The sequence below is a fragment of the Apium graveolens genome, chromosome 3 (genome assembly GCF_009905375.1).
Source record: "Apium graveolens cultivar Ventura chromosome 3, ASM990537v1, whole genome shotgun sequence".
Lineage (NCBI taxonomy): Eukaryota > Viridiplantae > Streptophyta > Magnoliopsida > Apiales > Apiaceae > Apium > Apium graveolens.
In genome coordinates this window covers 6,210,479-6,232,903 of record NC_133649.1, presented here as the reverse complement: position 1 = coordinate 6,232,903, position 22,425 = coordinate 6,210,479, and the positions used below count along the sequence as shown (strand labels likewise).

Below are 22,425 nucleotides of genomic sequence, written 5' to 3'. Positions count from 1 at the left end.
CAGAAGCAGCAGATCATTCTTTTTAACAATTGAATACACATAATACACTCAAGAACAGAAAAGAACAGAGCCGCACAAAACATTTCATCTTCAACTGCTCAATTCAAGATCATATATTTCTAGCAATTAAAGTTAAATCTAAACCACTAGAAATCATTCTCTTGTTCTTGTGTAACTATCTAGCGGATCAAAATCCCTAGAACTTAATCTCAAATTGCTTTTAGCATTTGATTCTTTTTATTGCAAAAATAGAAAAAGTTCATGTCGAATTTATTCTAGATTTGTGATAATTAATTTGAGATTAATCCCTTATAATCGATATCGTTGTTGCAACACCTTTGAAGTTTAATAATATTTTTATTTAACTTGAATTTTGTTTCAATTTTTTTTATTCCGCATTTAATTCGATTAAACGGTATAGTTTATATTCAACCCCCCTTCTACAAATATATTGGGACCTAACAATTGGTATCAGAGCCTTCTGATTAACGAACAAATCAAGATCCTAGACTTTTGTGATTCTTCCACTCCTTGAATTTTTATTTATTCAAAAATTCATAATGACTTCACAAAAAGTTGGAACCGTTAAAATTCCAATATTCGATAAAGAAAATTATATTATGTGGAAGAAGAAGATGCTCTTGTTTTTACAAGTTGCAAATCCCAAATATCTTAACTTGTTAAAGAAGGGTCCAAAAATTCCGATAGTTATTGAACCAGAGGTTATAGAAAACAATGTTGTAATTACCAAAGCTAGAACCTATGCAAAAGATCCTGAGGATTTTTCTCCTGCTGAAAAGAAGAAGCCTCCTTGGATGCCAGCCTTTAATTAATTTTAGTTTATTCCCTTGATCCCTTGATGAACAGACATGTGGTGAACTGTAAAAATTCTAAACACATCTGGGAAACTAGTGAGGTGATTAATGAAGGCACAGAGGAAGTTAGGGAGAACAAGTTAGAGATCCTAACCTCTGAATATGAATATTTTAAATCCAATCCAGGAGAAAGAATTACTGAAGTGTTCGAGAGGTACAATGTATTGATCAACAACCTGAACATAAATGGAAAATATTATTCAATCAGGGAGATCAACAAAAAGTTCCTTTTAACACTGCCAACTCATCCTGAACATAGAATCACTGTCATAAGAGAGGCTAGAGATCTGAGTGAGATTTCTTTGGATAGACTCTATGGTGTGTTAAAAATCTATGAGTTGGAGCAGATTCAGCAGAAGGAAGTCTATGGGAAAGATAGAGTGGTCAGCACATCTACTGCTCTAGTAGCTGAAGGTCAACAACAACAACATCAATTTCAACAGTCAGAGAGAATGGTACAGTCTTCCAAGGCTGAGGAAAATGTGTTAGTAGCAGAATATGATCCTCCTACTACAAATCAATCCAGTGATGATTTTTACTCCTTGAAAGAGTTGGAGCAATTGGAAGATGAGTCAATGGCCCAGTTTGTAAAGAGATTCTCCAATGTCAGATTCAAGAGAAATCCCAAGTTCAAGTACAAGTCCAACTACAACAGATTCCAGAAAGGTGGATCTTCATCCTCTAACACCAGCAGTGGTGGATACAAAACATGGATGGTTGATCGGAGCACCATTCGATGCTTCAACTACAATGAGTTGGGACACTTTGCCACAGAATACAGGAAGCCAAAGCAAGTAAGGAAGAACTCTTATGATTCAAATTAGAAGAGTAACTCTGAAAGGGCTTATCTGGCAAAGGGAAGAAGCTGGGATGATACTGATAGTGAAGATGAAGAAGAAGGGAATCTTGCTCTTATGGCTATTGATGGAAATACTTCATCGTCAAGAAAAGAGGTAAAATTTACTGATGCTGAATTAGTTTATCATCTAGGAGGTTCCTTAGATTGTGCTCGTCGTGATAATGAACTGTGAAGTCAATAGATCAAAGACCTTGAGAAAGAGGTCAATGAATTAAGACTTGTGCACATTAATCAAGACAAGTTAAAAGAACAAGTATCTTTTCTAGAGAATAGAGTTAACTATTATAGACAACTCAAAACTATTCTTAAAGACAAGATCACCGGTCTTGAGACTAAGGTTAAAGCTTACTTTAATTCTTGTTCGAAGGCTAAAGAGTTCTACAGTAAGCAAGCTGTTAATCAAACATCTGGAATAGGTTTTGATTACAATGCTGCTATTGGAGAATTAGGCATAAACTCCCCTCCTCATGTCTGAGCTAAAGGTAGGAAAGTACCACATGTGCTTAAGGGTGTTGATAAACCCCTCTATAAAGGATCAATTGCTGAACCATTTGATGAGACCTCCTTTATTATTCAAGAAGAAATACGTGCTGAAGATCATGCTAATGAGAAGGTTATTTCCAAGTCAAGTGTATCGAAAGTTCCAGTCAAAGTTGTGAAAGCAACTGAGACTAACTCAGACACACATGAGTTGGATAACAAAAATGCCATGTCTACCATGCATAATTTGCCTGTTGTTAATCCCTCTCATAAAGTATGTGGTGTTCTTAATTGTATATCTTGTGCTTTTAATTTGATGTATGCTTATTTTAATGGTAAGCATGTTTCTATTGATAAGACTACTCCTCGTTAGTATGTGAATAATAGGAAGCATGATAGGTCTAAGACTGCTAGTCCTTTTAAGGCTAGAAAGGAGACATTTGTGCCTAAGCCTAAACAGAATTTTGTTAAGGCTGTTTACAAGGTCAAATGTCCAGTCATTGAGAAAGTTGAGAACATTAAAGTTAAGGATGTTGTTTTACCTGACAAAAGTCAATTCCACAAGTATGTCGGGCCCAACCAAGTTTGGGTTCCGAAGAAGGTTTAATCCATTTGTATTGCAGGGCATTAAATAGGTGAAACCGACAGTGTGGATTCTTCACAGTGGATCGTCAAGATATATGACCGGAGATAGAGCCATGCTATCAAATATGGTTGAGAAAGCTGGCCCAGTGGTTACCTTTGGAGATAACAACAAAGGTTTAACTGAGGGATATGGCTGGTTGCAAGCTGGTAATGTTATCATTGAACTCAAACTTCTTTCAACATTAGTGATTTCTTATTTCATTTAAAATCTTTTGAAGTCACTATTGTACATCATCTCTCTCAAAAGATTAAATGTATAATTTTCATTCATTATAGATCTTAAGTACATTTTATCTCTATATTGCCATATGTTCTGTGATACAGGTTCAGTCTCCAATGGCTTTCTTACATTGACAGTCATGAGGTTTAAAACCCACAACATCTATCCCAGACTGTAAAGACATACATAGAAACAGAACCAACCAACACTCTCTTACCACTAAAATGTAGTATGAATGAGCGTGAGAGAGATAGTACCTTAGTGCACCACATAAGGAAGTTTCTAAAGTCAACCCAACAGCTCTTTCTCCTACAAATATGAGTAGTATTTAAACCGAGACAACTGCTAGCCCCCATACATCTTCTCAAAAAGATGTAATGGCTGAAAAGGCACAAAAACAGTTACTAGATTTATTCTCTCAATAGGGTGCGTCTATTGAAATTTGCCTGTCGGCCAAGGCATCCGATGTAGTGTCACCACCTCAAACATAAACAATTCTTGATGCACAACGAAAGGTTACACACACAAAGGATGAGTTAACGGAAACAAGAGTTTCGACCATTTTAAGGTCAGATTCGATTGTTCAAGGTTCTTTAATGGACCAATTGCCTTTACAGGTGTTAGGAGGGGATACTGATCCAATAGCCATATGTCAGTGGTTAGTATCTACCTCCCCAGGCTTAAATCCCCTGGATGCATCTGCGGACAGTGGATCTGACATAGGCACAGATCGGCAACTTGTTGACAATGATTCAGATATTACCTGATGAGTCACAAGGAAATGTCTTCACAGACATTAGAAGGGAACTTTGATCTTTATGCTAAATTCGTTGGATCATTGTTTACCTTCCCAGAATTTAAATCTAGAACCCTAAAAGGGAAACTAACAACTTGTAGATTATGACTCAGATTCATCTGACGAGTTTAACAAGGATGGGGATTTGTGAATTGCACCACCTGTGACCTCCTTAAGAATGGCTAAGGTGATTTTCCTTGCAGGTACAACTGAATTTTGGAGCTATGAGAGGAGTGATACACTTGTGAGAATGAGTGTAAACACGAGTGGAGAGAAGAGTGAAACACATGTGAGGTACACTAAAATAGAATCACACACTCACAGTGAGGAAGAAAGAGAAACTACTTGTTATTTCTTTTCCAACCAAGTGAAATATGAGAACTCCTTCAGACAACGACATACATTCCTTCTCTAAGGGGGAGATAAAAGCTTAAGTAATAGTTTGGAGGATTCCTCAACTAAGGGGGAGAAATAGCAGGGAGAAAGAAAAAGATCCTACATATGTACACTACACCACACCATTGTTGTTTGTAACTACGGATCCTATTATACGGGAGAGGTGGTAAACACAAGGTGATTTCCTAGTAATCAGAAGAAGTGGTTTGGTTCATCACTATTCTTCATAAGGGAAGAAGCTGTTTTCCAAAAGGGGAGTACCATTGGTTTTTATCTGCGGATCCTATTGTACGGGAGATGTGGTAAACGAAGGTGATCTTCTTTAAGCAGTTGATTCTCATAGGGGGAGAAGCAAGAGAGATATGCGCTTCTTGAAGATATGTTCAGTCTAGAGGAACATCTATTTGGAATATGGAAAATGTTAAATATAATCCAGAACTTTTCTACTATTTACTTTGCATTTCTGTTTACATTTTTTTCTTATTGGTTAGTTGAGTTATCCTCTAGGTATTTGTTGTTATTGTCTAACAAATAAATAGGGGGAGATTGAAAGGCATATATCATAGCCTATTTGTTTATTCGAGGATTTAACTCAATTCAAATAAGAATGTAACAAGTAAATAGTGGATCTACCGTCAAAGAGATCTCTCCAAGTAACAACTGTCAAAGGATTCAGAAATAATGTTCATCTACAGACTTGAGGAATTAATTCACTGGAAGAAGTTCAAGAAATTGATCAAGCTTCAGTGATATAAATCAAGATTGTGGATTTAATCAAGTGACAGAGATCTTGTCAGGGTATCAGATAATTACAGGGATTTAATCTGAAGAAAATCAAGATTATCAAAGTCAAGACATGAAGAAATGTCACAGAAGTTAGTCACTCATGAACCAGACAGTACATCGAGTGTCAACATTGAAGTGGTGGAATTGATTCATTATTTACAGTGATTTTCAGAAGATTTTCAGAAGAATGGTTGTTGTTGAAGAGTAGTATTTATTCTCTATTAATTAATTAAGTCATATAGTTTAATTAAGAAAATAAATTATATTTGCAAAGATTAATTTATTGATTAATTGAATTAATTGATTAATTAATTCTGAATTAATATTATGAATTTTCAGAATTGATTTTGAATTTATATTCAATATTAATTCAGCATGACAATCAATTGAACTGGTATGACAATCTGGATTGTCATACCGAAAGTCTTTCCAGTTCATTTAATTGTCATACCGAAAGTCTTTGCAGTTCATTTCATTATCATACTGAAAGTTCTACCAGCTATGGGATTGTCTTGTTAGTTCAACAGATTGTCATGCCGATTGTCTTACTAGTTCAAGTGATTGTCTCACCGATTGTCATGCTAGTTCAAAAGATTGTCTCACCGAAAGTCATGCCAATTCTCAGATAGTCATGCTAGTTCAAGTGGATTCTGTTGATTGAATTATAAAAGACAGAAGCAGCATATCATTCTTTTTAACAATTGAATACACATAATACACTCAAGAACAGAAAAGAACAGAGCCGCACAAAACATTTCATCTTCAACTGCTCAATTCAAGATCATATATTTCTAGCAATTAAAGTTAAATCTAAACTACTAAAAATCATTCTCTTGTTCTTGTGTAACTATCTAGCGGATCAAAATCCCTATAACTTAATCTCAAATTGCTTTTAGCATTTGATTCTTTTTATTGCAAAAATAGAAAAAAGTTCATGTCGAATTTATTCTAGATTTGTGATAATTAATTTGAGATTAATCCTTTATAATCGATACCGTTGTTGCAACACCTTTCAAGTTTAATAATATTTTTATTTAACTTGAATTTTGTTTTAATTTTTTTATTCCGCATTTAATTCGATTAAACGGTATAGTTTATATTCAACCCCCCTTCTACAAACATATTGGGACCTAACAATTGGTATCAGAGCCTTCTAATTAACGAACAAATCAAGATTCTAGACTTTTGTGATTCTTCCACTCCTTGAATTTTTATTTATTCAAAAATTCATAATGACTTCACAAAAAGTTGGAACCGTTAAAATTCCAATATTCGATAAATAAAATTATATTATGTGGAAGAAGAAGATGCTCTTGTTTTTACAAGTTGCAAATCCCAAATATCTGAATTTGTTAAAGAAGGGTCCAAAAATCCGATGGTTATTGAACCAGAGGTTATAGAAGACAATGTTGTAATTACCAAAGCTAGAACCTATGCAAAAGATCCCGAGGATTTTTCTCCTGCTGAAAAAGAATAAGCCTCCTTGGATGCTAGCCTTTAATTAATTTTAGTTGGATTGTATTGGAGGTGAAAAGTTCTTTATTGAGATATATAATTCATCTGGTCTTGCAATAGATTATTCTGGGTGTTATTCGCAAAATTGTGTGAATATACCTAATAATATAAAAGAAAAATAGTTCATTCTCGGTTTGGATGATTTGGAGGAGGAGAAAGCGAGGATGCGGTATTTCTTTAGCGTACTTGGAAGGGAATTAACTTTTTACGAACACACCATCCGACCATCTGATATAGGGCCATGGATAAGTAAAATGGTTGGTTGTTACTTAAATGTTTTCTTATAACTTTTCTGTGTTATAAATGTTTAATTTTTTGATAATTTTACTGATACAACTATTACCGAGAAAACTGTCAGAATTATATGGACAATGGAAAGACGGAGATACAATGCAATTGTGTTTTCTGTATAAAACGTGGGAAGTAAAAATTGAGAAATCCCACAGTGATTGTTACTTTGATAATGGATGGAAACAATTTGTGAGGGATAGTGGAGTGGAAATATTTGACATTCTTGTGTTCGATTCACTTATTTCATTGGACGAACACTTGGTTCATGTTTGCCTGTTCAAAAGTGATGATATAAGACGGCATGAAATGCTATTAGATAATTTTTTTCCATTTGTGCTTTATTGTTAATAATAATATTCATTATATGATCCTAAGAAAAGTCAGTTGTTATCTGATTTCATGATTGTTGGATTGAAAGCCAGAGAAGCAAGAGACAGAGCTGGATTAGGTTCTGAAGATGCCAAGATCAAGACATTAGTTGAAGTACTTACAAGAGATCCATTTCTATTGACTGATAAACCTCTTGAAGAAGTTACACAGAAACACCTTGATAAGGTTATATCTGTTCAAGTGGTACTGGATTCTCATGATAAGCATAATGTCAAAGAAAATCTAATTCTATCTCTTGAAGATGGAAGAACATATCAAATGTCAGAATCAGATGTGCTGAATAAATCTCTGAAAGAACTTCAATTCTTTCATTATCTTTTAGAGATAAAGTCTGATATTACCAGGAGATGGTCAAATTTCATTATGAAGACCATAAGAGATAAAGCAAAAATTTCTGGTTCAAGGGTTACAGAATTCATTCCAAACATAGTTGAAGATGATGGAAGTGAAATTCCAATGAAGAAGGATTCTGCTAAACTTGAAGTCATTCTAAAAGAGAAATATTTGTGCTATAATGAAGATTCTTCTCATCCAAAAGTAATCAGACTTGGTGATGGTCTTGAAAGAACATATATCTCATCACTTAGGACTGCAATCTATCAGATTGGAAGTCAGGATGAAGAGTTGAAGCAAGTCAAAGCTACACTATCTCAAGTCCTGAAGAATAAAGAAGAAAAGCTGATATCAAACTTTGTCAAGAATCATTTTGGATTCAGATTGACTCAGTAAGATTGGTAAAAGCTACAAGGACTGTAAGTTGTAGTTAGTTGTCTTATTAAAATCTCATTGCATATGTACTTAAATGTTTTTGACATCATCAAATCTATTAACTTGTATATTTTTCATAATTTACAAGTTGGGGAAGATTGTTAGATATATTTGAGATGTCATGTCTAATATGATTTATGTTCAGTTTTCAGAACTTAACAACAAGACTTTTCAGGACTTACTGGAAATCAGAACTTACTGAAGTCAGAACTTAATATCAGAACTTAAGGCGTCAGAAGATATATATCAGGACTTAAGTGCAGGAAGACTTCAGATAAGGAAAGCAGCTGATTTACAGGAGAAGATCTGGACTAAAACAAAAGAAGATATGCAAGAAGAGTTAGAAGATAGAAAATATCTGATTGATATATTTTAGGAGACAAAATTATATTCCATATCAATTAGAAGATATCTTGTAACTGTGTACTATATAAACACAGCTTAGGGTTTACACTAAATATGTTATCATTATCGAGAAGATTATACATTATAACCTAGCAGCTCTTAGTGATATTGTTCATCACTGAGAGAGAACAACAGTTCTATTGTAACAGAGTTTATTTGAATATACTTGATCTTCGTTATATACTTGTGTTGAAATCGATTTGATTGTGTAAACACTATATTCAACCCCCTTTTATAGTGTTGTGTGACCTAACAAGAACAATTCAGTTCCCATCCTCTTAAATACGAAGTTCTTCGAGATTAAATATTTAAATAAACATTATAAAATGTCATCCAAATCAATATCGACAAAAATTTAATTATGTAGTGTGAAGTGTGCCGAGGATCTTTTTATAGTATCATCGATTGAGACATTACTAAATTATTTTTATTGGAGGGGAAAGAAATTTCATGTTTCATAATAAAACATACAACACACAAAACATAATACTTGGTTGCAAAAAATTTATTGCTAAAATAAATAGAAATTAAATTTAAGATGAAAAGGTTTACATTAGGGAACTGTTATGTGTGCTCATTGACGGGCAAGTTGTAGAAAACTTCTTCGAAAATGACGTTTACAGTCACATTTGTTGATCCCCCAGTTTCACTATCAATCAGAATATGTAACCCATATGGAGAAGTGACCCTTGAAATAGCAACATATAGCTGACGGTGCGTAAAAACCGATCTAGGCAAGTATAATCCAACTTTGTTTAGTGATTGACCTTGACTTTTGTTTATGGTCATGGCAAAACAAAGATGTACTGGAAACTGAACCCTCTTGAACTCAAAAGGCCAAGCTGTGTCTGTGGGAACCATCTCAATCCTCGATATGATGTGCATAGTACCAACCTGCGAACCAGTAAGAACCTCATAAATTATACTGTTGGGTAGACATTTCTTAACAATCATTCTTGTGCCATTGCAGAGACCCATAATTTGATTCAAATTTCCCATCAGCATAATTACACAACCAACCTTAATTTTGAGGTCATGTCTAGGAAGCCAGGGCATGTTTATGGAATTTAGATATTCGACCGGAAAAGCAGATCCAAAGTCATTATCATGTCCACTATTGTCACAAAGTGAATCTTGACTAAGATAAGTATGTGTAGTACCTGGAATGAGATCAAGAATGTAAGAGTTTATATCACTAACAATGGCGTTGGTTGGCGTGAGAATAGATCTTTTCTTCAAATAATCAGGATTGGTAATGTTTTTTGAAATATTTGGATAAATTGTGTCGACAATATGCTTGATTGGCTTGTTTTGTGATCGTATGATAAATTTTTCCGGAATGGAAACATCGGGATCATGGACCACATCATCTGGATGAATATTGGGCAGTGTACCATCCCCAACATCAAGTACCCATTTGCTAAATTCTGCAATTTCTTTGTTTTCAGCCTCTATACTTCCAGAACTGAGCCTCATGTTTTTCTCCAACAAAAAAACTTGACAGTGCTGCAACAACTTGGAACTATTCAATGAAGCACCGACAATTTGTGCTCTGCTGGCTTTGGGTATAACTGGAAGAATCTAGCGAAAATCTCCACCAAAAACTATGGTTATACCACCAGAGGGTAAACCGGCTCTAAGAGGATCAACAGATCTCTCAAACTTCGATCAACACTTTCAAATGAATGGCGATGTTGCATTGGCGCTTCATCTAATATGATGAGACTGGTCTTCTTATTAATTCTCCAAGCTCTGTTCCATGTTTAATACCTGGAACCGAGAATTGGTCAAGCTTAAACGGAATGTGAAATCTTGAATGAGCGGTTCTGCCTCCTGGAAGAAGTGTTGCTGCAATTCCAGAGGAGGCCACGGGAGCACAATACTTCCTAAACTACAAAGTTTGCAACATAATATTTTCCATAGAAATGTCTTCCCACAACCGCCTGAACCATATACAAAAAAACGCCACCAACCTTATTTTCAACGCTGCTGATAATAGAAGTATACGCCTAAAGTTGGTCTTCATTTAAACTTCTAAACAGCTTGTTATGCTCCTCTCGCTGCTGATCTCGGTTGTAACCAAACTCTTCACAAATTAGCCTGTTCTCTAATTCATGTAAAAAGCTGGGATCAGGAACAGGAAGTATGGTGAAATCCTTGAGGCTCTTCCCAACATCGTTGAACAGTTTTTCTATCTCTGCAGAAAATAGTATATAGATAAATAAAAAGTCAATAATTGGATAAGTAAGATACACATGTAGATTACTCAAGTATTAGTTGCCTGGAATTCTATAAAGGTGTCACCAAATCAGTAAGGTGCAGGATTCATTGTTGTAGGCATTAAATTAATTTGTAAAAATCATTCTCAAAATAAGATTTATGTGTCATGGCAAAAGATTCTGTTATGGCAATATAGGAGAGGACAAATACCATAAAGGCAGGTAATAGCAATAAGAAAGTAATAGTCTAATTTAAATTGAAGGGGATAGCCTAAGTAATATATCAAATACAAAAGTATATAGTTGTGTATTAAACTAATGACATGTCATGTGAATTCTGTAATTTAAATTGGAGGAGATATCCTGTTTCAATCCACCTAACCTTAAAGGCAGGTAATGTCTGATTATTGGCTGCAACTACTAGCTGCGCATGACTGCAATATTGATGCAGTTTAATTATTCTGAGAAAGTATTATACTTAAAACTAAGAGTGAGACACTGCACTAAAATTACACTTTGAATCTATGTTATATGGATAAGGTTTCTTTGTTAGGTTCAATGTTGAGACTTGGATGTTTTAGTTTTATCTATTTTTATTATCACTTTATTTTTTTGCACCTTATTAGAGGAGTTGTTTTTATTAATTTTTTTGTTTTTGTTTATATATATTGATTTGTAATTACCGTCAAGTTTTAATTAATTTTATATTAGTTTTGATGTTACACTATAAATTACTGTCAAGTTTTAATTAATTTTATATTACTTTTGATGCTACACCATATAATTATATTATTTTATATTAATATATATATATATGCTACACCATATATATATTAATTTTATTATTTTTGCTACACATATAATTAATTTTATGTTATTGACCTGTTAATTCTTTGTGCTCTGTTTATATGGTCTGCATACAATCAGTGTTGCTAATAACTAAACCAGAAAGGTAACTAAGTGCTGGTCAATAACTAAGATGCAACTACTAATGAAAATATAACAAGTAATTACATGTAACTTGTAAATCAGACTTTATTTGAGAATTGAAAATCAATTGTTGATTATTGTGCAAATCAGACATTATGATGTGTAAAATCAGACCTTGTAAGATTATCATTCAGAGACATTGTATTAAATCAGACCTTATTTAAATTTTGAAATGAAAGAGTCTAAAAGAGAAATTGATCAAAGAGTCCAAATAAGAACGAATCAGCTTGTAAGAACCCATCAGCACAACACATATGATTTGTAAGAAAAATGTATAATGTAGAGATTATACTCGTTAGTTATTAAGATGTAGCATTCCATGTAATTGAACTAACAAAAAATATTAAAAAGCATATATACAAAAGCCAGTTGAATCCATATATATGTCAGCTGCTTTGTCAATTACCGACCTTAAAGGCAGGTCTAATTTAATTTGGAGGGGATAGCCTAAGTAATAGAACAAATACAAAAGTATATAGACTGTGTATTAAACTAATGACATGTCATGTGAATTCTCTAATTTAAATTGGAGGGGATAGCCTGGTTCATTCCACCTAAAATAAAGGCGGGTAATGTTTGATACTTGGCTGCAACTACTACCGCGCATGACTGCAATATTGATGCAGATTGATAATTCTGAGAAAGCATTATACTTAAAACTAAGAGTGAGACACTGCACTAAAATTAGACTTTGAATCTATGTTATATGGATAAGGTTTCTGTGTCAGGATCAGGTTTCTATGTTAGAAATTAAAAAACGGTAGTACTTCTTCATACATATTTATAACGGCATTTTACAAAAGGAAACTATAAATGAATTTTGAAATGAAAAAAATAAGATAAAACATGATGTTAACTGACCTGTTAATGTTATGTTTTGAATATCAGATTCGCTCAATTGAAGGTTGATATTTCCAGTAGATTTTCTGCGGGAATATAATACGTCATCAGAAAGGGCTTTCCAGTGTTCATTCCAGAGCTTCAGAGGATCAGCGACTTGATTATTCGAGAGAATGAAAACAAAAAGCTGTCTGAGCTGATATAGCATAACATGGACTACATTCTCGGACATAGTAATATGGCATTTCCTATCATCGTTCAAGAGACCAAGTGCATCACATGCCTCCTTATATGTATTGTATACAATTCCGTTTACAGTCCTTAGATCCCTGAAGGAAGTTGCTCCCTTTATGTGCATAAGAATCATCCGGAGGAAAAAAGTCTCACCAGATGAAGCATGAACATCGGACAATCGTCTAAAAACTGTGCCTCTTTCACGTATTTTCCAATGACATACATCACCTTTCCAAGTGAAATATTGAGGAAACTGATTGTATATAAACTGCCTTGCCTCGGGGATATTTTTATTTGCCTCGAACCATCCTTCAAGTTTACTAAATCTCATCTTTGCTCTGTCAGCAACATCTTGAAGGTTGTCATGCTTCTTGAAGGACACATTTTTCTCACCCTCCAGATGCACTGGCAAACGATCAACACATGGGAATCGATGATGAATGTCAAAACCTAATAGACGCCAAGCAGCTTCAGAAGCACAGATATAATGTCCATCCAAAAGTTTTTTATTTCGTCTCTTATCTTAGGCTTTGTACATGAGGTGCTTGTTTCACCCGAAGTGTGCTTCTTCCTTAAAAGCATTATAGCTGTGTCATGACCTTTGAGACAGTATTTAAAAAGATATTTCAAAGAACGTGAGCTATTGCAAACTTCTAAATTTATGTGACAGTGAAACCTGATTAACAAATCTCTGTTGTAAGGTACGACAAACTGGTTATCCAATTTGACACCTTTCTTCTCTACGTGAAGCTCTGTTCGGCGTCTACAATATACTGGGAAACCACAATCGTCAAAGAAAGTATTGGCATTATATCTGAAATATTTTCATAAGAATAGTTAAGGAAGGCAAAATAATATATTAAAAATTCCAAATTACATTTAAAATATATCATGTCAAAATCTAGTTAATTTTGAAATAAATGCCAGCCTATTTTATTGGAAAAAGGCATGAAATAAAGAATTTACTTTTTGGGAAAATGACGACCGCACTACCCCTTCACCATACATGGTGAATATGAGTAGTCCTTTCCGCAAGGTCCATGAATCATAAAATTATGAACCACATGATAACCAATCGGATCATTCTTAGGATCAGGTATTTATGCAGATATCAACTTATCAATTTGTTCCATATTCTGTGGGCGGTCTCGTGGATGTAACCATATCAACATATGGCAATGAGGAAGACCACGCTTTTGAAATTCAATAACATGCATGACTGCAAAATGAATATTGAAGGATAAGATGAATAAGAGATGTAACTGTAGTCTACTCTAAATTTGAAATGGACAAAATAATTTTTACAAAAAGAGAGAGAATTACCTCCTATGCATTTACCAAAATAATTTTTTTTTCTTAATAAGGTCTAACAGCTGATCAAGCTTTAGCTTAAAAACTCTAGCTATTACATCCGGTTTGTCTGCAACATCTACTCCGGGAAAATGTTCCATCGTACTCTTAATCTCTGGCCATTGTGTATTGCATGTCATTGTAAGAAATAGGGATGGATGTCCAATAGTCTGAAAAATTGCCAAAGAATCTTTAAAATATTGATTCATGTATCTCTGAGAGCCGGTATGAGTTGCTGGAAGAATGACATTTTTTCCTTTATTACATGGGTATGTATCACCTTTTGCAACTGAATCACAAATGGATCTGTACAAATCCGACCTTATAACACTCTGATGATTTCTTATCCAGTCCAACCTATACTGCTCAACTGCAGCAAAAACATCAACTACAAACTGCTGCCATAACCTTCCACCGAGGTGAAGATTCATTCCTGTTCACGATGTTGAACGGACAGTATAGTTACTTTGATTATTAAACATGATCATTACAGGTAAAAAATAGCAATTTAAACTATGATAATATCATCAATAATCATAGCACACTCTATTATAAAGTTTTCCATCCAGAATAATTTTGTTTTTTTTAGCGAAATACCTTTATCAGGACGTATCATCAATTTGTAAGCATAATATTCCCGCATTGTGACTGTTGTTCTATGATGTGTCTCATCCGGATTTTGATCATTATCTGTCTCAACATCTTGACATTGGTGTTTCTTGTTGTGTAGAGGGATCTTTAAATGGAATCCGTCATCTCCATATGGGAAAAGCGAAGGATACTGAAGGTGCATAAAGTGCTTGCAAGTCTCAAAAACCCTTTTCAGATACCTTTCTTTTGTTTGAACTACAATGTCTCTGAATGGACATGTATCATCACTGTCACCAACCAATAAAGCAGCCACCTCGTTTGATGGTCCAACCTGATTAGGTCTACCAGAGGCAGATTTAGAAGAAACCAATAGCAAGTGAAAGTCATTTGTTTCGGGCAAATTCAAGCGGTCACGTGCATATCTAAATCCTTGAGCTAGGTGATTGTGTTCATCCAGCATGTCCAACAATCCTTGAGCAATATCTGGATCTAAAGCATCTGATCCAGGAACAGCGTTCATCCGGTTTGCAACTCATTTTCAGTATCATAGACATAAAGTTGACAAAATTTAGGTGGCTGGCCATCCTTATGTTTGAGACTACCAATTAGGTGATAATTTTGACCATTTAGCTTGAAGTAGTATGGACAACCTCCATTATTGATCTTCCGGTCTATTTTCCCTCCGATAGATGTGAATTGGAAAAGTGAATTGTACGGTCTCATGTTTTTTTTGAAATGACTTCATATGATTAAAATCAATCAAACTAACACCCAAAAATCTAAAAATCGAACATAAAAAATATAACAAACCAAGAACTCGGTAAGCATCTTCTAGCAACCAAACAATTAGTATAAATACATAAATCAATTCTATAAATCATCCTAAAGCTAATTATAACCTCAAAAACAATCAACAATCATCAATAATCAAAAATCGAAATTCAAGAACATGAACAAAAAATCGATTTTCAAAATCAAGCAACCTCAATTTATAAAAATGGTACCAATAGAACGGGCTCATTGAGAGGATTGCTTTGGTATGTAGAGCATCAACAGAGGATCCCTAAATCTCCCAAAATCATTGGATTTGTGTTCTTGAAGAAAATTTACCCCCAATTTTGTTCTTGGTTTTTGTTTTTAATGAAAATCAAAATGAAATAAAAGAATTAATGGCTATTTATATTTTCTGAAAAATAAATACCCCAAAAAATAATTTAGGGTGTTTTTATTCCCTAATTAAAATAATTAAGCCCCAAAATAATAATTATGGGGAATAATTTTAAAAGCGATAAAATATAAAATTTGTATCAAAATTTCCCAAAAATTGTGAATAATTCAAAAATATAAAAAATACTGGGTTTTTAAAATACGCATAATTTTATAAAAATAAACACATAAATTTTGTCGGCTTTGACGTCCCGGTGGGGTCCCAGTTCGTTTATTTTTGAGAAACAGAACCGCTTCCTAATTTAACAGAAAATCCCGAAAACACATAAAATACATTTAAACGCACATAAAATGAGATAAAACGAGCACCTCGATAAAAACACAAATAAACACGCGTCTAAATTACAGATCGATTCATATAAATACATCTTTAAACACGTAACAAGTATCTCATTGGATCATATCAGATCCGAAAATAGATTACTTAGTCGCTAAGTAACTATAGAAACGATACAATTTAGTATCAGATTTGGATAATTATCAAAACCGGGCTTCTTATAAAACACCATATGAGAAAATAATGTAAAAAATATCCCGTCTCTGGAGAATACGGGTTTTATTGATTTATCGAAATAATTATTGTATCGAAAATTTTACGTCGGGATGCGTACGGGTTAAACCATAATACGGATTGAAAAAGTTAAAACACGGAAAATGTCCGGAATTACCAGATTAGGTTTGGAAGGAGTTTTCGAAAGAGTTTTGGGTTGTAAAAACGTAAAAACGGTTGAAGTTGGACGATTCCCGGCTTTATAAAATAGTATTGTAATTACTTAGAAAATAATTAATACATCCATAAATCATTATAAAATTATATAACAGTCCAAAAATTACCTGAAAAATATCATAATTATCTATATTTTATTCTGGACATATAACAATTAGTATACTCAAAGAATATCATATATAAACATCCAAAACATCGACTCCAATTATCATATAATTCACTAAAATTCACATAAAAATTACATAGACAATTTCAAATAATAATACTAATAATATCTGAAAATATGGGATATTACAATCTACCCCCCTTATAAGGATTCCATCCTCGGAATCAGCAGAAGAAAGCACTGAGGGTCTTGTTACCAACTTTCCAATCTTGCACATGTAACTTTTCTCAAAATTTCAGATAAACTTGGATTCCTTGTATAACATAATGATCACAGGAGCTTCCCTCCTTACCATTGTTCCTTCCACATATCTTTTGACCAATTCCTCAATTGAATCAATTCTACTGATAGAGATGAAGAAGAATTGAGAGAAAGATAAAAAGAAAAAGAAAAAAAAGAGATAGAGAGAGAAATAAAGAAACAGATTGACTTCGTTATACGCCACCAATATTTTTAATCGCATTGCAATTCACTGTTGCTATTGGTACTTCCCTCACATAGCCTTACTTTAACTTGACCAAGGTAACTCCGCCTAACTTGATTGGCATATCTTCGAATATTTTAGATGATAAAATCATGGAATTTCAAAGAGAAAAGAATTTTATATCATAACGAGTGTTCCACCATTGTGGTTACTAAAATCTGAATTTGTGAGAAAATATTGTTGAAATGAAAGAATAACTGAGAGATCAATATGATCAAATGAACTTGGTATTGCGTGTCCAAATTAAGATACTACTAAAGGTTGTTAACCTTCTTGTAGTCACAACACACACAAGTGACAGCGTCCCATCCAACTCCTATCACACAGACAAATATACCTTGTGTCCCTTATAGTTAGGGTTGTTCATCTCAGTCAGAATAAAAGAATGTGAAAGGAATTTAAAATCAAATGAATAAAACTGAAAAGATTTCAAAGCTGATATTTCTGAAGGAAATGAAATCCAGAGAACAAAATTCTGGCATAAAATGACTAAATGAGTGTTAGGGAATATATCCTCTAACAAATATCTCTTTTGAGAGAAGTCAAAAGAAGTTATAGAAAGAGAAGGTATTGCCAAGGTCTTAATACTTATCTCCTGTTTGAACTCTTCTGTTGACTCGCCATTTGATTCTAGACACTTCTTCATGTTTCAAGGATATCGATAATCTTCATCGTCGTCGAATCGTAGTCTCGGAGGATTCCACAATAGAAGTTTACAACTTCCAGGAGTTTTGGCCAGCTTAACACCACCATCTCAAACGAATGCGCCTATCTTAGCTTACTCGTTGGTACTATATCCAATAGTCCAACATGAACTCGATATGAGCTCAAATGTCCTCACATAGCTATACACACTCCTACACACTCTCGTTTCTAGTTTACTATAACCTCAGCTCTGATACCAACCTGTGATTTGGTCGTCATTATGAAACCTCAATCCAAAATAACCAGTTTAATCAATATACAAATGCCAGCGGAAAATATTTAGCATCTATGACCCCAAACTAATCCAAGATCTTTTAAGGTTACAGTTCTAGAAACAAGATATCCAAATTCCACAAATAATTATTTTTCACTTTCTTTTAAAACTCTTTTCAACAATTCTCAATCTCAAAACTTAACTCGCTAGTACAACTTCGAAAAGAAGTATACTAGGCCCAACTATAAGATACACAACTATAATATAATATAATATAAACAACTTTACACAATAGAAATTACAGTAGTTCGCAAAACCTGGACCAACCACCTTCCAAAAGCTTCTTCTTTGCTTCCTTGAATTACGCGGCTAAACAGCGCAAGTTAATCCTCACTGGAGGTTAAATTTGAAAACATGCAAGTATGAGCGAAAGAAATGCTCAGCAAGATCATTGTAATATATATGGCCATTTTGATATAAATCCGACATCTGCAATAGCGCAGATCATTTTAAAATCATAATTGCAGAAATAGAAAATTTATTAAAGAATCGGATAATTGTTTCTCACTGTATTCAAATACTTTGAATCTTGACGAGAATAAAACTCGTAAAACACTGTTTACGGAAATATCATAAACAACAATAACATGAAACAATGATTAGGGAATGAATCATAAACTTTATTCAAAACCGAGCAGGAACTAAATCAAAACTGTATTTCACCTTTAATCCGAAACGGAAACAGTTGATAAATAATTTATTCTATGATTATCAAAATAATTTAGAAACAACGGTTTAGATTGGAACCAATTATGCACTATGCTGTTCCTGATGATCAGTCATGAAACAGCACCGGTATCCCGCAGCCATACCGTAAATATAGGTACTACCCATATTCCGCAGCCATACGGTACCTATAGGGCGCCAGAAAAGGCATATATTCGCCTTGTAAGATATTACACTTCCGTATAATAGCCCACGCTGGACCGGTGCCTCGGCCTCTTACGCAACTAGTAACTGAAAGGAATATGTCCTAAGTCCAATCATGTATTAGGATTTAGGAATAACTTTTATGTAATCTGTTTTGATTTCATTGATATTAATAAAGACTTGTTTTGTTTTTATTACGGGCTTTATCTATTTAAGTGTTTAAATAAGATATACCATAGTTTAGAGTAAAGCTTTTTATGGATTATGATGAGATCATAATAGTGAGACCTAAAAAGATGATAACTCTAAACTTAAATAGTTCCTGGTCATAGGATTACTAACTGGTAATTAATAATCCGCAAAGATCGGTACATACTATGCTTGCTTCATTATGAAGGATGCCTGTTCTCATAGACATTTGTGTGGTGACACTATAGCTAGTATGTAGGTGCTTATTATGGAATAAGTTCACTGAACATGACTCGCACAACTGAACAACTGATGGAGTTCACTCACGTGTCAGCAGTTGTTCACATAGTGATAGTTGTACAAGTATCCTTAGACTTGAGGTCATCATAGTCATCTTGTGTACACTGAACTATGCTTTGGTTTAGTTCTTAGTCTCCAGGGACAATTATTAGGGCTCTTCTGGGTATAGGAATTTGTACACGAAGATAGTGTATGATCAATAAAGGATCTACCCCTTCCAGTGAAGGAAGCGAATGTTCAAGGCTGATCCACTTATGCTAGTTCAGGAATCTCTGGCCAGAGTAAATGAAATTAGAAAGGAGTTTCTAATTTGCATAGAACTACGCATAGTAAATGGTAAGCAAAGTGATTGAATTAGATAGGCTTGACACGAGATCCATGCCTTGTATTTAATCGGGAACATTGTAGGGTAGAAAGAGTTTATTGTACGGTAACTATTCACTGAATAGGTTCTTGGTATTCTAAGCAGTGAATTCATATTATCCGGATAGTCGCGATATGCTGAGAAGTATCCCTCACGATGTTGAATAAATGTGATTAATTAATTAATCATATTTAATAAATTAGAGAATTTATATAAATAATGATAAAATAGTTTTATTATTATTTATTTCTACTACCGGCTTAATATTGAACATACAGGGTCACACCATAAAAAGAGAATGATTTAATGGTGGAGGAATTAATTAATAATGGCTAATAATTATTTATTTATGAAATAAATAATTAATTGACAAATTTAATAATTGATTAAATGAAATTTAATTGATTATAAATTAATTAAGAAAAGTTCTTAATATTATTAATTAAGGATTTAATTTTTGGAAATTAAATCAAGAGAGAGAATTATTTCTAAAGTGTTTAGAAAAAGGATTAATAATTAAAAGGTGTTTTAATTATTAATGAGAATAATAAATGGGATAATAATAATATTATTTATGGGAAAATTTCAGCTGAAAATTTTGCCTATAAATACACTATTATAGACCCTATTTTATTCCAACCCACATCAAACCCGAAAATCCAAAAAGTTTGGAAAACCCAATTCTCTCCACCTCCTTCCTCCTCCTTAACATCGTTTTCTTGGTGGATACCGGTGGAGTGCTTCACACTTGAGGAGCAACTGCTAAGGATCTCTGATCGTTGTCTCCGAATTATTTTAAAAGGTTAGATTCGATCCCTCGAATTTTTATTCACGATTTATATGCCTTTATTTGGATTTTGTATGTATAAAAGTGTTTTGCCATGCCTCCGCTGCGTTTAAAATCCAAAAATGGTATCAGAGCATAGGTTGTATGCATATAGATCTGTGGTAAAATTTCAGAATTTTATGTGCTTGTATGAATTAATTATGATTTTTACAAGTTATATTATGGATTAATTTTGTCTGATGAGAAATCGTTTCTCAGAATAATTTTGAATGTTGATCTGGGTTCTACAAGTGTTGTAGATCGTCTGGGTATTTTTTTCATAATTTTATGATGTATGGATTATTTATTATGAATTTTTGAAGTTATTTTAATTAAATTCGTAATTAAATAAGTATAAATATATGTATATAAAGTATATATATATATGTTTGTATATATCTGTACTATTGTCTGTTGAATGCTTCTGCACGGAGGAAAGAAAAGCAGACAGGGAACAGGACTGACAGGCGCGAAAATCCATGCGATGAGGACGGCGGCGGCTGCAAAAAAAAAAAATAGGGGTGTAACGTATTCCGGGAATGCGTTACACACCTGTGGCGTATTCACGGAATGCGTTACACCCTTTAATGGCTGAAAAAGGGTGTAACGCATCACCGGAATGCGTTACACCCTTCTGTTGATTTTAAAATTGATTTTCTGGGAGTTTCGTAACTCCGTTTTAGGCGTGCAATATACCGTTGGATTCGTTTTTTCGAGACGGATCTAATGGAGTGATCAATTTTAGTTTATATAAAAGTTTTGAACTGTTTATATTTCCATGAAGTGTTTTAAAGCTGTTTTTGATCGTTTGAATTGATTTTAAATGCTTCATGTGATACATAGAGATGTATAATGCTTAGACTAATGTGCTAGATGATGTAACATGCCTACCTTGATGTTTATTCATGTTGATATATGTGATATATGCTTAGTTTATCATGCGATGATAGATTTAGGTGAACTTAAATAAACATAAGGCGTTTGTTAGACAACCTAGTATAGTGAAATTGTTTCATAACCTTAATAATAATATTATGAATACAATCATGAGATTCTTGTGTTTATGAAACACGTAATTGAATATGAATTTTCGATATGAGAGAAAGGATAATTCTGTCAACAACAGATTTCTATCTGTAAGAAAGGGTTATTAAGTGACGCCTCTTGACAATGCTCCACCCGATCTGGGAATCATCTGATTATTGATTATTGATTTGAAATATTTAATTTAAAAGGAAGAATCTCTTTATAATATGATTATGATTGTAACATAATATAATCCCTCTAAAATTAAATAATATCAAGTAGTAATTGGCCAATGATACAACGGGCTTGTGTCGGTCATAGCCTTCCAACATGATAGGAAAGTAGTTCTTATTTTTGAATCATTGTCGTTTCGTGCCACAGCCGAGGGCTTTGATTTCGAAATAAGAAATACTTGTCTATTACATAGAGATGTGTACATTGAATAAGAATCTAAAGGTCGTTACGTGCCACAGCCGTGGGCCTTTGGGGACTGATTCAATTGTACGGAATGTTGGGTTAGACTTGACTTATAATATTGAGTTTGTAGTGCCACAGCCGTGACTCAATTATTCAAGTGGCTAAAGTTTGATTAGGGAATAACATTATATGTAATTGAC

General features: G+C 33.7%; 1 protein-coding gene across 1 annotated transcript; it reads right to left on the bottom strand.

Moving 5' to 3' along the window:
• Positions 1-8,990: 8,990 nt before the first annotated feature.
• On the bottom strand, positions 8,991-15,170 carry LOC141713790 (uncharacterized). The gene is made up of 7 exons (XM_074517365.1): positions 14,657-15,170; positions 14,081-14,492; positions 13,246-13,523; positions 12,497-13,159; positions 10,459-10,623; positions 10,197-10,369; positions 8,991-10,007 (listed from the first exon to the last, which is right to left on the bottom strand). Exons 1-7 carry the CDS (start codon positions 15,168-15,170, stop codon positions 8,991-8,993), a joined length of 3,222 nt encoding a protein of 1,073 aa, XP_074373466.1.
• Positions 15,171-22,425: the final 7,255 nt, after the last annotated feature.